Here is a 17,542-nt window from a genome sequence, read left to right on the forward strand (position 1 = left end):
CATCTACTGAACTCTAAGTGCTTTCCAGCTCTGGTTCACATCTGTTACTAATGTATCTTTATGTTCCTGGGTAGTTTAATAAACATGGAAGTAAGAGCTATCTGATAAATTTGGTCCTTTAATTTCAGAGGTTGATGTCTGGCTCTGACACGAACCTCTTGGAGAGGCTGATGTATTTACATGATACGTTTCCCACACTTGCAAATTGAAATAACAACATGTGAGAAAGTCAGAAGAGCTCCGTGTGTAAAGTTGGTGCTACTGGAAAACCATCTAATGGGGCAGCAACCCTACTGTCACTTTGCTGTCATGTGTGTCAGGACAGGGAGAGACTCTGGCTCTGTGCACGGTCGCACAGACTGGTACCGGTGATGTACTTGAGACGCTAAAATAAGCTGCGGAGCAGACTCGGCGCTGGCAAGCGCTTTACTCAGAATTCATGCGAGTGAACAACAGCCGCTCTCCCACATAATTAAACGGTACGGTACCTCCGAACGCTCTGAATTACAGGGCCGCGTCCGCTCCCCCGAAGCAGCGGGCCGGGTCCCGCTGTCGCTGCAGCGAGACCGGAGCGGCCCCGCCCGGCCCGGGTCCCGCCCGCGCTCGGCAGCGGGCGCTGCCCCCGGCGGCCCGCAGGGGGCGCGGCGGCCCCGGGCGCTGCGGGAGCCCCGCCGGGCGGGCGGAGGGGCGGGCGGACCTTTCCCTTCCGCGGCCGCGCCGCTGTGCCGGGGGAACCCGGGGCCGGGCCGGGCCGGGCCGTGCCGAGCGCTGAGCGCCGCGCCTGGGGGCACCGCCGAGCGCGGCCCCTCCGCGCTGCCGGCAGCGCGCAAAGAGGTGAGCGCCGGGCGGGCGGAGCTGTGCGCGCCTGCGGGGCTTTTCCGCGGGTGCGGGGAGAAGGGAGGATCCGCGAGGGGGGGATGTGGGGAGGACCGTGAAGAGGGAAGATGCGGCGCGGGGGGCACAGGTGCCCGCAGGGATCGCGGAGCTGGGCGTGCTGGGCAGCGCCGGTGGCCGCAGCCGCAGGAACCGCCCTGCGGCCGGCGGGGGCACCTGCCGGGACCAGCCGGGGAGCAGCGCCCACCCGGAGTTGCGGGTGATGAATCAATATCTGCACAGAAATGTAAAACAGACCTGCGGTGGCGGTGGCGGCGCGGGGCAGCAGGTCGTGCCGCAGGCGGCGGTGCGGGGTTGGGGACCGGCGGGCGACCGGAGGAGGCAAACAGCGATGTCCTTCTCCTTCCCCTTAGCCCAGCCCGCTACGTCCCGAAACAGTTTGTGCTTCTAACTGTCCATGCAGAGTGAGAGTGATCTGATACTTAGGCAAAAGGAATCAGGAGCACTAAGACGTCAGACATGAATCGGGACCCTTGTCGATGTGAGGTGTCTTTACTCTTTCTTTTTACAAGCTTTTTTTTTTTGAATAGGAAAAACCCTCAGACTTTTATTTCAAGAAATACGTTTGAAATGTATTTTGCTGTAAAGCAGGTAATGCTGACATAGTGAGCTTCCTATATCACTGTTAGAATTTATGGCTAAAGTGGGTACTTCAGCACAACGGCAAACCTTGATAACACATTCACAGGTAAAGTTCTACCCTGTTTTAAAAATAGAGTGAATTTTTGATGTTTAAGTCAGGGCTGAGGATCATCATCATCCTCTGAGTTGCCCTTTTTTCCCTCAAGATCTTAAAACGTTCTACAGTGACAGGTATGGTTATATATTTTACTGTCCAGATTGGAGAAATCAAATCAAAAAGATGAGGTGTCAGGTGACTTGCTCAAGGTAATGTAGCGAATCTGTGAACAAAGATAATTCCCATACAGCCTGTTAAAAGTACATTACCAGCAATTCTGACATTCTTTTGCTAACCCCGTGCTTTGCTGAATTTTTATGTATGAGCTGAGGCAGCTGAAAAAGGAGCACTAGTGAACTTTCTGGGTACAGATTTGCTTAGTACAGTGGGCAAGGTACAAGTACTTAGAGGTTTTTAAGCAACTGCAGCTGAGTAATTGAAACCTTTTCGGAACTGGAGAGCTCGAGGAAAGATTAGCTATCTGCAGGCACTACTAGTAAATGCTCACAGCTATTAAGTAATATTCTACAAAAAGTAATTTGTTGCAGTTGAGTCAAATACAGTAAATACATGCAATTGCCACTGAAAGAGAAAGAAAGAATAAGGAGCCTTGTAAGGCAGGCACTCTGCCTTGATCAGTACCTTTTGCAATACTACAGTGCCAGCGTGAAGTAAACAGCAGTAGCCAGAAAGCTGAAGGTAGGTTTTGCACGAACAGTGCCAAATATGTCAGTGGTGTTACTGCAGTGTTTAAAGCAGGAACGGAGCATCGATTATCATGACTATTTAAAAAAAGAAAAAAGGGAGGGGGACGGGGGAAAGTGAGAGCCTGGCTCCTTGCAGTTCCATCCTTGTGGTATTCTTCCCCAGGCTCTGCATTGACGTCACAATGACACAGTGAAGCCAAACACAGGAGCTGGGAACAGTTCTTCGGCTTCACTTTTGATAATTGAGTGAGTTTGCCACCCCTCCATTCCTTCCAGCATGGCTAAGAGTGCAGAAGTGAAATTGGCGATCTTTGGTCGGGCTGGTGTGGGCAAGTCAGGTATGTTTGTCTTCTGCTTTTTTCTTCTGCTTCTCAACAGGCAACTTTTTGCTCCCTTTGTGCAGACAAACTCTTTGTAGAAAAGGATATCTGTGACCTTATTCTAGTTAGAGCGGTCAGGATGAGGCCAGGAATTCTCTCTTCCTTGGCTGTTTATGCTGTTTTCTCCAGGTTCTCCAGAATAAAAATAGTTTTATCACTTTTTAAGAAAAAGCTCAACAACAAACAAACTTCCCAACCCAAATCAAACCAGCTTCTCGCGAAGTAAGTGGCAATATTCCTCTTTTCCAGTGGGACAGAATTAGTATACTCAGTTTGTCTCTTCATAGCTTGTGCTAGACGAAGGCATTTACATTATGCTCCCTCTCCCCTAAGATCCCTATTTTAAAAAATATTACATTACTTCTGTAATAGTTGTCATTCTGGTTGATTTCCACAGGAATTTTAGACTCAACAACTCAAAGAATTTTTGTTCTCAGTGCTCTCCTGGTTTTACATATTTATGAGGAAGCCAAGAAAATACGATTTGTAAAGTTTACATTTGTAGAGATCTTTTGAGAAATAAACAGTCTGGTGAGTTCATATGGTAGAAACACAAGGGGGAGGCATAAATGTTAAAAATCCATTTCTACAGACAGCCTTTCCTTCCATGAGATAAGGAGTGTAACATGAGAGTTGCAAGCTCCCTCAGGTATTTTGGTGGTGTTGCATTAACTTGACAGCTCCGTGACCACTCTAACATGTCCTTGTCCCACAGGGATGAAGAAATAAGGAGACTTAGTCTAATAATGCTCCTGTGCCAGTTTGGGAACTGTAAGTTACTGTTTATTCTAGAAAAAATCTGCTCAAGAGAAGCCAGGAGATGGGATATACTGGGAAGAGCATTAGGCTAGACTCAGCTGCTGTGAACCAGCTCCAGTTTCCCAAAGTGACTTTATGTTAGACATGCCAAGGTTCTGTCCCATAAATGTATTATTGTTTCACTAACTTCAGAATGGGTTGTTTATAAAAGCACGTTTACCCAGGAGGTATTTTACCAGAACACTATCAGTGAAGTAGCTCTGTCTGCCTTCACAAAAAAAGGCGTATGTGAGGCAGAAGTTCTTGGAGACTAAATTGCTTATTCAAAGACAATGCAGATTAAATTCTGTCTTTTTGAATAGAATACCTGAGGGAATTCTGATAATATACTGGGATAAATTTAAACTGTTCCTTCTTCTCTGCTATGCTCACCCCACCCCTTTTTTTGTATTTGCATTTCATTGTCACGCGTAGGTTTCGTAAATAACTTCAGTGGTTCTCCTTTTGGTTTATCTTACATTTAGTTGATGGTTTCTGTGGTCATCCAGTCTTTTGACTGGATTGAAAATAATGCAAAAGAAGGTTGAAGTATTTGCAGGAAACTTGAAACACTAAAAAAGGGTCCCCTCACCCTGGTATTCGCAACAGTTTGAGAACTTGTCTTTAAAAAATACAAAACTACCTGTTAAGTGCTCAGTTAAAGTGCTACACCAGTATAGGATTAACCAGAGCCTTTTTTTACCTGTTGTATCCCTTTTGTAGATTTCTGTATGCTAGGATTTTGTGGTAGAAATGTTTTCCTGTAGTCCTGGAACTGGGTGGGAAATAAAAGAAATGAAAAGCCAATAAAAACATCCTAGTCCTTCAGAATCCTCCTCCTCTTTCCTTTTTTTTCCACTTGACATGCAAGGAAATATTACATAAAATATGACTAAGGTCCCCTCTTTTGACTGTGACCACGTACGTGAATCTGTGTGGAAATGAAGGCGCCAATAAGTGGGCAGAACAACAAGGTGAATTTAAGGGGGTGGAGCGCTCTCAGCTACCTCGACAGAGCGCCACTGTGCCTCCCAGATTCTCCAGCTTGCTTATGAAAACCCCTCTTGTACATTCCCATAAAAGGATCCAGTTTCAACAGCTCAGCCAACTCCAGAGAAATAAGTGTGTGTGTGTCTGTGTATCTGTGTGTGTGTATGAGGGGGGTGGTGTCTGAAAATACCTATTTGCCTGTAGCCAACAGTAACAATAGTGGGAGCTATGAAAGTGCTATTAAACCTTTGCTAAAAACACAAAGTAATCTCCAGATAGCTGGGTCTGATTGATAAAACCCTGCTAGATTAGTATTGATACTGTCTTTTTTTTTTTTTAGTGTAACTGTGTAGTTTGCTATCCCTGTGACCAGTTCATAATGCATTGTTGAGACAGGATCCTGTGACCATAGCTTACTGGAATAGACTTGGCCAGAGAGCTGAAAGATAAGCCAGACTCTAGAAGCAAGAACGTGAGGCAGAATACTGGAGCACACCAGATATGTGCAATGAAAAGGAGATGTTGGGTGATAAATAAGGGCACTATAATTGCCAGAAAATCATGCCAAAATATAGTCACTGGCTTGCTTTCTTGGCTTATCTTCGTTTGCTGAGGAAGAGCCAGGCATTAGGTTCTTAATCTGTAAGTGGCTTCACCACCTGACAGCATCTGTGAAGTTACAGACACAGTTTTTTTTTCCACTTACTGCCTGAGACTTTGGATGAGTGAGTCAAAGCATCTGTGATGAAAGGAGTGTTGTGCTTCAGGACATGTGGAGAATTAAAGTCGTACCTCATACACTATGAAAGTCATTAGACCTGTTAACCATTGCTGAGAGCTGAGGAACATCCTAATCTCGTTAATGATAGACATCTATTTAAAGGGGTGCTAGATTCCTTGTTCTACAAAGTAGTCCCTTCCAAGACTCTTTCAAACATGAGGTGAGAAACCAGAACACTCTTCACAAATCTGAATAGTAATAGGATCTCAAAAGAGTTAAAGCCAGGGAAGATAAAACTTTTCTTCACTTTCTTGCTGCTTATAAGTTTCCACAGTTCAAAGGTTTAAAGAACTAACAGGAGGCAATGGCAAGTGTGTCAGCTTTTCACAGTTCTCCTTCCTTGCCTTCTCACCTCCTGCCTGCTGGGGAAGGCCAGCAGAACGGCTAATCCAGCTACCTGTCCAGTTTTGGTTTTTTACCTAATGTAGACCTAAACCTTTCAAATAGAAAAAGAGGAGCAAACCAGCTCAGAAAGGGGCACACAAGAGTGCCCCTGTCTAGTTATACTGAGTAATGAGCAAACTCATCAGGCACAAGCATCCCAACCTGTGGACTAGATGCTCCTCCATTCACCCAGTTCTTAATGTATAAAAGTTGCATAAACGTTGTTTTAAACTAGCTGAAAAAAAGCAGATGAGGAGCTCTGCCTGAGCCAAGGAAGATTTTGCAGCTGCTTTGCTTGGGAAGAGGAGGAAATGCTCTGTGGGTGGGAAGGTACATTGCTAAGCCCTACTGTAGATAACAGGGCTGTACCTCCTAATTTGGGCTAGAGTCAAGTGGCACTGAGGAGGAGAGAGCTTTTAAAGTATTTTTTTTATGCCCAAGAGGAGCTTGGATGGAGCAGAGAATTAAAGTTGAAGTAAATTACTTAAACATTGCTGTTTAAATTGTTCTTCTGCTGAATCCTACAGCTTCATTCCTATGGTAACAAAAATTAGAATTTCCTAAATAGCTCCTTTTAAAATTGCAGTAGTAGCTATTAATAAAGACTAGAAGCCCTTGTTCTTCCATGTTGTCACAAGGTACAGTACATGCCCAGAAAGCTAAAGGGGAGTGAAAATATATGAACCAGGAGGAGAAAAATAGGACATGCACTGGATAACACTGCACGGATGATGCTTTTCCACCTCATAACTCAGTTGACTATGAATGCTCAAAATACATCTGCTTAAGAACCTTTATATTTCGGCCAAAAAAGAGACAATGTCCAGCTGCAGCATGCACTAACCAACTTGCCTTTTTGCTGTGTGTGTGCTGGGTTGACTACTCCAGATTTCTGCATTAGCATGTATGGTTTGCCCAGCCACAGGCAAATGCAGTTCTCATGTGTCTGGATGGGCTGTGCATCTACAGATGTGATATGGGACATGGAAGTTTGTGCGGGTTCTACTGGTGTTTAAGCAACAGGAAAGATAATAAAGATCCTGCAGGCTTCCCCCAGTAAATGTGTCAGGTTCTAGGCAACTATGCAAATCATTTGTTTATGCAATCAGATACATGAGACACAGGGCTGTTGACACCTTTCTGTCCTGCAATAAGCTCAGATGTTTGCATTTGGGCAATAGGGTGACCAGTAAAGGGGCTTTAGTAAGTATCATAGGGCAAAGAGCCTGTCCCATGACAGAAATTAAGATCTAACCAATTCCAGTAGTGTCACAGTTGGGAAAGTTGTGAGCAGACATGTGTTTCTGTCTGTTGGCTTATGCTGTTTTCCCTGTCTAACCCAGGATGAAAGTTCAGAAAGTTCCTACTGAACATATTCAAGCAGGAGCCCAGCCAGAGAGGCCTTCAACAAATCTGTGTTTTGTTTTTGTTATTTGATGATGCGTCTGAGACATACTACCAGGGATCACTTCTCAATTGAAAGGTCTGGGCACGTGGGGAATAGAACTGAATTCAGCGTCCCCCCACCCCCATTCAAAAACTCGTGTGGATTACTGGGAAAGAAGCCCAAAGCAATTTTACTACTGCACAAATCCCTGCTCATATATTTTCCCCGACTAATTTCATGTCAGGGACTTCTGGGGAGGAAACATGAGTTATTAAGGAGTGATTAGTTATCAAACTCACAGCTCTGCTAGTAAGGCAAGGAAAGCTACCACATGAGCTTCAAAGTCTGTGCTATACCAGCTGATGTATCGAGGGAGGATTGCTGTAATAAGGTGCCTCAGAAATCCAGAAATGTGGTTGGAAAGAGAGCCTGGATTTTCTTTTGTGAGTTTTGGGTTTTTTTGCTTACACTAATGGAATAGATCAGTAGCATTTTTTTCCTTTGTTCTTGAGAATGGGAGTGACAACCAGATGCTTAAGGGATTATTCAGTGATCAGGTTTAACACCCACTGTATTAATTGTCCTGTATTATTTTGCTAGTAAAGCACTCATTAAACACTCCCACATTTTGCATCCTCTGGTTTTACGCTCTTCAACCAGCTATAGGTTTTTGAAGGTGCTGTGCATGCGTATACATGTACATGTACTAGTAGAATTGTAACAATAATTAGTTCACTAATTTTGAGGCTAATTTGAGGCTTCTTCGTCAGCAAGAATGCAAATATGTCCCACTAGAGCAGTTAATATTCCAAGCAACCAGTTGCATTAACATGACCTTTCCATGCTCCTGTCCAGTGGATGATGCTGATTCCTATATAGAGATTGACCCTTGGGTTTATGGATCAATGAAATAAATTCCTGTCGCCCTTGAATGTCTCCATGCTGGCAAGGAGAGGGGCTACTGATGCAGTGGCCCCAAGACGTGCAGTTTTGAGGCCAAGCAGGGTGTACATAACCAAGTGCAGGGCCCTACTGTGATCAGCAGTAGCTGTTGGCCCCCCTCACGTGCTGCTTGAAAAAGCCCCGCTGTCCTTACCACACAGACACAAGGTTTTTAGTCAACAGTCTTTCCTGGACCTTCTCAAACTGCATTTGTTGATTCTTGTCATGCTAGAACTAAAGAAAAGGAATACCAGGAACTTGGGCTAAACGCACAACCATTTGCTCTGAGTGGCAAGACCGTCTGCTTGTATCTGTTACCTTCTCCCTTTTCTCTGCTTGTTTGCCTGTCCATGGTTCACTATAGCCTTGCCTTTGGTGTAGAAAGCATTCATGCTCTGCTCGATGTTAGATCTTCCTTCTGTCTAACCATGAAATAATAAAGCGCAGAATTTCTCTAACCAAATGCCAACATTGTTCATTCAAGCATAGCTGCCTCCCCTGTTCCATCTCACTTAACTACATGAGACATCAGCTCTACCTGCGTCCCCTCTGAGCAGCTGGTGGCAGCTGTTAGAGCTAAGACTACTCCTGCTGTTCTTTGTTTCTGTTTAGGTTGGGTTAAATATAGCCTGCTGTTTGATTACTGGGAAAGGAATGCCAGGATTCAAGATTTATGTCTGCAGCACAAATTTTTCTCTAGGCCTGTGCGTAGCCACCCCCTGCAGCTCTTGCCTTGATAAGATAGCCATCCTGCTCACTTCTGTCTCCTGTAATTTTGCAAAAGACAACTGTAAAGCTTCCTGGTGGAATCCCAGGAATCCTTGCAGTGTGTTGGTCAGTCTGCTGTTCCCCAGGCTGCTGACCTTAACAGGTCCTTTTAAAAATACCAAGATTTTTATTATTCCACAAACTTTTTGTTTATCTGGAGTCCCTGCCTACCCCTTGCCTTGCATATACTTGTTTTGTCTTCTTTATGCTACACTGTCACCCTTGCCTTTCCCCCTACCTGTTTAGTAAATGTTGCCTAAGCCTGCATATGGTGAAATGGCTTTGTAATTTACACTGGAACTTTGTATTTAGTTGCCTTCCCAGCCTCCTCACTTTGTGCTCCCTCCTGTCTCTGTTTCTCATCTCCAGCTCCCTCGTTACTCTTTGTCCACATTGTGAATGCATCGTGCATCTTTAAAGGCTCAGTGCACAAGATCCAGATGAGCTAATCCTGGCAGCAGTGATGTGATGCAGCAAAGAACAGTCACTCTGAAGTGGTTCCTACTGTCCTGGAATCCACTCCTGGGCTTGGACTTGGAGGATTTTCCAAGCTTTGACTGCTCCAGGCACTCATTGTGTGAAGCCAACTTCACACAGGTTAAAAATGGGAAGCAGCGTCTATCTTTACATAGCTAGCCTTGATCGTTACCTTTTTTTACTTTGTGGCAGAGCAGGAGAAACAAGTTATGACTGTATTTCTCAAGAAAACTTTCTTTTTCTGCATTTATTGTTGTGCCTTTTACATTTACAGCACCCAAAAATTCTTAGGTATATGAAAAACTAATGCCATCTTAAAGTAGGAAGATCAGTGAAGTGCTTTATGCTCCGCTGAGCCCTGGTTACAGGGCTGTGAGTAGCTGCTGTTGACTGAAGGTGTTTGTACCCTCTTAACCACACACATGGCAGGCTTTCCTAACACTTTGGTGAGCAGGAGAGCAGAGGAACTGCTCGCCTCCCCACACACAGTTTACGGGGCACTGTCAGAGCACTCCCCACTGCCATTCCAGTAGTTACAGGACTCCCACCTCAGCAGCTCTCAACCTGGCCTGCTGTTTGAACCCACATTTCTTTCCATTCACAGCCCCTTCTGTTTTCATTGACTTGTACCGCTTCCTGGAGACAGAAAAATAACTGAGAAAGAAGGTGAATCTTTTTCTATTGCCTTTTCATAATTCTGAATGGGAAAAGCCCTTTTTGTGGATGCTTCCCACCAGGTAGAGCATTTATGCTGCTGGAGTCAGTCTGCAGCTGTTACAATTTCTAATGGATTTGCCATGTAGGTGTTGGGAAATGCCATAAATTATGGTAGTGACACTGTAGATAACTCATACTCTATGCATACAGGATGAAAAGATGAATGGCAAGACAAGCGTGAAACTCTGGGGAAGGAAGTAGTAGATATACTAAACATATGTACAGCTTTAAAGTGTCATAGAAATTGGCTGGAGTTTCCAGCTGCTTTCCCAGAAATGTTAGACAGTAGTCTGCACACAGGAAAATGAGAGAATATGTTGAAAACATCAAGCCTGATTTTGAAAGCACGCGAAGCTGCCGACATTCACGGGCTGTTTTGCTGCTGCTGCTACTGGGGTCAGTAGAAAAGAAGCTGCAGAGGAGCAAGAGCAGAGGTCTGAAGCATTAATACATTACCACGTGGGAACTGTTTAGGTATGTAGCTTGAAAAGTTTTCAAGCTGGAAAGATGCAACTGGACAATGCATAGGAGGGAGGGAGGGAGGGAATTTCTTTAGTGCTTGAACAGCACTGTAGCTTTCCAAAAGGCTGAGGGGACAATGGCTACCACCATAACCCTGCTGCAAGGTGTGCCACTGTGACTGTCCTCAAGTAGCCAGTCTGGAAACTGAGGTGGAGGAAGGAAGAGCCTAATAGGCTCAAGTCACCAAGGGAATTGTGTCTCAGGCACAAAAACTCCTTTCCATGATTTCCCTTCAGGGCTGCCGAGATTCTGATGGATGGCTCCCAGGCTGGCAGCAGTTACCTGGCATCTGAGACCCAACCCCTGCCGACCCTGCGGGATCCTTAGGACCCTTTAGGGCTTATGCACTGACATTAATTATTGACAGCAAAATAAAGCACGGAAGAAACATATATATTCATTAAAATATATTTGCCAGTCACTGCTTCCTGAGAAAGGCTTAATTTCATTTTGACCCACAGGACCACAAGCACAAAAGGAGCTTGTCTTTACTTCCTTTCTCCCCTTCATGTGACTATATTTGCCATCCACCTCTCAGTCTAAGTGTAATATAATCTATCATAGATTTGCACAATCCTACTCTAGAGAGGTGCTTTTGTCAGTGCCTTGTCTCTGTGCCTGCCCTGGGAAACAAAAATCCCACTCCCTACAATGGCAGAAGCTGTCAACCATGATCTTTCCCTGACCTACCCAGCAGGACCTGTGCCCTTGAGGAGCTTTGCAAGCAAGGGAGAACTTCAAATCTGACTTTCAAAGCAAGAAAGTGCAAGAAAGAATTAGAAGCCAGAAAATCAGAGTGGGCTATTTATTTCTTCACGGCAGAATATATTGAAATATGTTGAAGAGTCACCTCAGAAGAATGCAGTATTAGACCCATGGGTAGCAGAAAAAAAACCCCTCAAACTAAAAATCCCCATCAAACCCCATGCTCAAGCAAAATGTGGGGCATGGGAGTATGAGTGCCAAAACAAACCCCTTGTGTTAACCAACCTCAGTGGCAGCATCTGTGAAGCCAAGCACTGCTGCTTAACCCAACTGGATTTTTGTGGTTACTTGTGCTGGAGTTGGTTCTGCTCCAGGCTGAATTCCAACATGAAATAATTTAATAGTGATCCACAACATGAGTTTGTCTGTTAGATCTATTTCCAGGCAAAGTTTCAAAAAAAATTATCTCCAGTTAAGAAAATTTGACCTTTATCTGTAGTGAGCATGGTAGGTCTTGAGATTATCGAGGAGGAGGAGAGAGGTGTATCAGTGTCCTTTTTCATGTAATTATTTAGAAAAGTATCCTTCAGGGACACGGGGTCTTGCACCTGTTCTGGCAGTGGGTGCCTGTTTACTCCCACTGAGGATCTGGCCAAATAAACTTCTTTACAGAGCTGGGAGTGGAAGTGGGCTGCCTGCCTCCAACTGCTGTGCAGTGCTCACACACTCACCTTCCCTCTTGCTGCAGGGGGGAGATGAGAACAATTTTCCCATAAATATGCACAGTCCTGAAGAACTTACCTTGAAGGGTAAGCAGAAGGGTTGAAGACAACAAGAGACAGGCAACTTAATACAGTAAGCTGTGTCCTGGATAATGAAACGTTCGTATACTTGTCCTATTGGCAACTTTGTCACTAAAGAAATAGTCTTGGGCATAGGACTGTGAATAATCCAGCTAGAGACTAGCAAACATAGGTTGGCCACAGACAGAAAACAATCCAAAATAAGCAGAAAGAAATGTATGCGTTTGATAACTGAAGAGTGAAAAATGTAAATTCTCCCCTTTAGGTGTCAGTGGAAGAAGGATTTGTTTTTGAGCTGTACTAGTAAGACATGAAAATTAAATAACGCATAAGAAAATGACAAAAAACAATACAGGCTTGTTTTTTGTCTGAAAGGAAGGGACTGGACCAAAGGGATTTTTCAGACCCATTTAGAGAGAGAGGCGTACTGGTCCTGGAACTACCACTTGACCACCCTTCTCCTTATAACTGATTCTGTCTCACTGAAATAAAAGCAAGCACAGGCTGAGGCAAGAAATCAAAATATTGCTTTTGATTAATCTTCACTGTCACATGGTAATCTCAACTACATCTCAGTCAAGAATAATCTTTTTTTAGTGTTTGGTGTAATTAATCCAGTCTATTTCTCACCGGCCACCACCATGCATGCTCAGTATTACTGTGGTAATTTCGTGGTGAATTTTGTTTGCAGTTTCTGACCTGGCGTCTGAAATAACCAAGCCTCTCCCATGAAAACAGACTACCTCTATTTTAAACATACTCAGTATGACTGTTTTCTTCATTAGTTTTCTGTTTAGGATCTAGCATGAAAGAGGCCCCTGAGATTAAACTCAGCACCCACTATGGTGGAAATTCACATAGTGCTCAGTTTGTGTTTGGAGGAGTTTGGGAACCTGTAATATAAGACATACTTGTACTTAGATCTTATGTATAGTCCTGCAGACTTCTAGAACTCCACAGAAACAATCATGCTCTATTTCCACTCTTTCCTGCTTGAAAAGGCAGACACATTGGATTCAGAACTAAGAAAGAAGCTTTGCCTGTTCTGTTTTCCTAGTCTCCCTCTGCAGAATAAACCACCAAAACATATTTTAAGGTTTTGTTTTTAATACGTTTTAACAGAATAATTTCTTTATTCTGTTTTATTTTCATGAAGAAGACTCAGTAAAGTTGCCTGTTTCCTAAGTAGTTCTAGCATCTACAAAGTATCTGTAAAATCGTGTGCAGTTACTGATGTGCACAGTACAATAAGCATCAGTTCTGGAGTTTGGCATCATTGTAAAGATGAGGCAAGAGATAGTCCATGGAAAATGCAGAAGAACATTAGAGCAATTTCTTAAGTTCTAACATTTTACAGATATGAAAAGTATCATAAGTTGCCTGCAGATCTCCAGATCCAGCTAGACAAAGTTTCAGTATCGTTAAAGACTAATTTCATGTTCATTTGTATCATGTATATGTATACCTCACGTTAGGTCTGTATCTGAAAGACTTTTTAATCACCTAAAATAATTTTGCTTGGCTGATTTTATAGTATTTCTTCAATCGCTAAACATTTACTGAATGGTGCTTTCTAATAAACTGTGAAAATGTTAATACCATCAAGTTTGATGAACTTTTTTGCACACTAGAGTGCTGCAAATATTACTTTCTGTTCCCAGTGCCACAGCACGGACAGGGACTGGCTGCAAACAGAAGCAGGGGACTCAAGAGAAGAGAATGACCCTCCCAGACAACTTTAAACAGTACACTGCCACCCTAGATCCTGCCTTTAGTTTCTGCACAGGAAGTGGCTGACATGCATGTTATTCAGAGAGGCAGGAAAATATGATGACCAAGGAGTTGAAACAGGGGTTAGGGAAACAAACTCATGACAAAAACACCTTAAAGCTTGATTGTGCAGTCATTTTCTGTTCATTCCCATTGATGCTGTTGCTCTTGTACCATTAAAGCAAGGGTTATTTTTACCTTACAGGAGGAGGACTTGTACCATCCGTGTCTCCAGAAGCTGAGTCATAGAAGTTCCTTCAACTCATGCATTTGAAACAAAACACTGTTGCCTAAATATTGTCACGCAGGTAGTGCTTTTGATAACCATACTTCAGTAATAAATAACACTGAAGAAACTAAATGGCATTAATGTGAGATACATGCATGGACTATCTCTACCATTAGGCAGTCACTGCAGAGGTCTCTAGCCTGTTAGTCTCAGCAGTGCAGAACTTGTCCAACTTTAGGTAACTCATGAACCCTCTAGGATTTTATTCCTCATTAAAATAATTTCCCCCCAACGACAAGTATTTTATATCCTTAATTGCAAGGGAGTCAGAGTAGGTGACAGCAATAACCCTTTGTGACTTGAAAAATAAGATTTTGTTGAGCATGAGTATATTAAATTAAGATTTTTTTTTCCCTGGTACTTAGTTGTGGTTTCTTTTTTTTTCCTTGAGCTAATTAGTCATGATTCTCTCCTCTGGGCCACTTGAACTTTCCTTTTTTTCAGTAGGGTTTGTATTCCATATATCTGCTTGTTCCAGCACATGGATCCCCATCTTTGTTTTATAAAACAGATGATTTCCATAATACTGTTATGAAATCTCTTCTAAGAATATTAAGTATTTAGAGGGAAAAAAAAAGTAACTTTTTGTATTTGTTTTATTTAACTTACAACTTTACGTCACTAAGGTGAAAGCATTAGCTGAGTTAATATTTGGACTGTGCTACAGGAGCTTTCATGAGAAATTGCAAGTTTTATGCATTTGAACTCATTCAAATTAACAGCACAATTTCTGCAATCGTGGTTTATTTGCAGTAATAGGGATTAACACGGCATGTGGCATAGCAGAATACTGATGCAATTTCTTCTGTAAATTCATATGAAGATCAAAACAAGAATTCAGGTTTTTCTGCTGACCCATACTAACATGAATATTTTTAGCTCTGACCAGGGTATAAGATTTTTGAAAACACACTGGGAAAGAAGCTAAGAGCTTTCACAGACGAGATCCTGCACATATTGGGAGGGAAATCTAGAAATCAGGCTTAGAAAGAAAAATCTAAATTAACACTCTTGGAAGATGAAAAAGAAAAGTCACAGAAAGGTGAGCTTTAATTACAACTCCTCAAAACTAGAGGAAAAATTCACAGGATTATTTTCAAAGCTGAAGAACATGAGTTATGAAAAATTAAAGATTATTAGGTAAATTAATTCAAGGCTCCACAAAATGCTAGACTAAATAACCTTGTACAGTGTCCTGAACAAATGCTTGTGGCCCTCGCAGATAGGAAGTTGACGTATAGATAATATTTTATTTCAAACAATCTGAATTGCAGCTAGTTGGTGCCACTACTTTTGCACTGTTTTCTCATCCTTAGAGGTGATAATCTGCTAGGAAGGTCCCACTTTAAAAGAGGTTCTCTCTATTCAAACACAGCTCTAGAAAACTGGAAAAGCAGCGGCTTCAAAACACTCACTGAGGGAAGGGTGAGAAGGTAGACGTTTTGGGATATTTTTTTTTTTAAATATCTGAATTAAGGGTACATTTTGTTGGCCTTAGAATTCCAGGGGCTTGAACAGAACTGATTTGGGAAAATCCACACAGTGATACACAGCAAGACTTTTCTTTCTCCAGTCCTCCAGAAAAGGCCTGTCTTGGGTCTCTTCTGAATTGCCATCATTACTTAGTTCCCTTAGCAGTGTTTCCACAGTAAGAAGCATTGACAGACATCTGGAGATCAATCAAAAGTCTGGGAGTAAATGGAAAAACCTGTGTTTATTTCTGTGGACTTTTGAACAAGGCCATCAAGAGCAGGGTCAGTTTATGACATAAGCTATGCCCACTGTCCCTCTGTGGGACATTTCTGCCCAGGGAGGAAAGCAGGAGTCTGGAGTGTCCCCACACTCAGTGTTAGCAGACTCTCAGAAAGTAATGTGAATGAACTGAAAGTCAAAATACAGTTTGAAAGCAAGCATTGCAAGGGCAAAACCAGCAAAAGTGCGGTGTGCTATTTCCTCAGTCATAGGTGCTGCATTGTTTTGCCTTCAGAACCTGGAGCACTTCCTGCAAATTCTTTACACCACATCAGCTGAAAAAGTTATAGTTCAGACTTCTTTTCCACCCTGACTTGCAACAACTAGGCTACATATAGCACTGCACTAACTTACCCTTGCAGTAGCATGTATTTCTCACACTGGACAAAAACACAAATTAACTGATGGGTAGCTGTTCCAGGAGACTAACCCAGACCACTCCATCTCAGTCTAGACCATGACTTCTTGGACCAAGGACTCTTTTCCTGCTGTCAGCATGGTTTCAGCTGCTACTGTAAGCATGTTAGATTTTTCAGTCACATAATACAGATTTACCTCAACCTTCTGTCTTCATCTCCTGGATACAAGGACCTAGCAAAGTGCTTTTTATCATAGGACAATAAAGACATTCCTGCAATTACAGATTTTCTGTTCAACAGCAGTGTGACACTTCTACATGAGCCTCGCTCAGGCTGCTCAAAGGAGAAAAAAAAAATAGAGGTGGTTTGTTAAAAGCTTTGGCAACTAAAATAATGAGGAGACAGTGCTAGTGACTAGCACACAATGTATCAGGATCCCAGGTTCAGTAATAGGAGCTATTTAACTGTGCTGCCTCAAAATGTGACTTGTGGAAGCAAAGACAGTGTGGCTCCTGCATTTCTTTCTCTGACAAGGATAAATGTCATCTGTCAGGCTAAGCCTCAGTTTTCAGTTTGACAGGTGGAGCTGCAAGCAAAACAAAGTAGCCTTAAGTAGTGGTAGGGTGGTACCAGGGCCCTTCTGATTTTCTTAGGACATTGCCTAGGTTTAACTGTTCGGGCTGGATATTTCCATGCTTGGTGTCTGCTTCAGGCCACTTTTTTTCTGGAAGATGTCTGCAGAAGCAATGCAGACATTACTAAGAACAAGGTTAGGAAAAAAAAGATAGGTTGTGTCTGTGTTAAAAAGTATTCATGCAGCTACTTTACCCAGGTGTTATAGTATTATCATTCCCCAAAGCAAGAACATAAAATATGACAAGAGGGGGGTTAGTAAGTCAGCAAGAGTACGCTTTTCCTATGCTTCTGAAAGTATACTTGTGTTTGGTAGCAAGCCAATGCCTCTGGAAATTCTGAGTTGTGTTTTACATGTTGGAGCTGGAAGTTAAATTTTCCTCACAAGTTTATCCTTATGGAAAACATTCCATCTCTGGATACAGGACACTTTATTTTCCGGGAGCCATGTAAAGAATAAATGCACGGTGGCATTGCATTTTCCTTTTTGCTGGCACAGAGGTGCTCTGAAGAAGTAATAAAGTGCATGGGAGACAAAAGTCCAAAGAGATGAAGAGCAAACAGCAATTTAGGATTAAGATTGCCTTTCCGTTAGTTTATCTGAAACAGATTTGTCTCAGGAAGCCGTTCTAGAAGATAAAAAATGCAACTCCCAGCCTCAGAGATCAGTGGCAAAATTTTGGCCTCATCTGACATCCCAGTCTCTGCACATCAGTGTAAACCTTTCTCTCTTCAGTCTTTGATAGAGCTTTTTACACTCTGTGTCTTTTTACATACAGTGCAACTAGAAATAAAGAATTAATCC

General features: G+C 42.9%; 1 protein-coding gene across 2 annotated transcripts in view; it reads left to right on the forward strand.

The window, feature by feature from the left end:
* Positions 1 to 741: 741 nt before the first annotated feature.
* RERG (RAS like estrogen regulated growth inhibitor) overlaps positions 742 to 17,542 on the forward strand; it is a 100,372-nt gene continuing 83,571 nt past the window's right edge. Inside the window, exons 1-2 of one of the 2 annotated variants that reach the window (XM_027891003.1) lie at positions 742 to 834; positions 2,444 to 2,618. In XM_027891003.1, the coding sequence (XP_027746804.1) occupies positions 2,558 to 2,618 (61 nt within the window). In that variant the 5' untranslated portion in view covers positions 742 to 834; positions 2,444 to 2,557. Of the gene's footprint in view, positions 835 to 1,459; positions 1,583 to 2,443; positions 2,619 to 17,542 lie in introns of those variants that run through there. The other variant, XM_027891004.1, reaches the window with a different exon arrangement.

Source organism: Empidonax traillii, unplaced genomic scaffold, assembly GCF_003031625.1.
Source record: "Empidonax traillii isolate 1590-97213 ecotype Southwest subspecies unplaced genomic scaffold, ASM303162v1 scaffold305:size1471525, whole genome shotgun sequence".
Taxonomy (NCBI): Eukaryota; Metazoa; Chordata; class Aves; order Passeriformes; family Tyrannidae; genus Empidonax; species Empidonax traillii.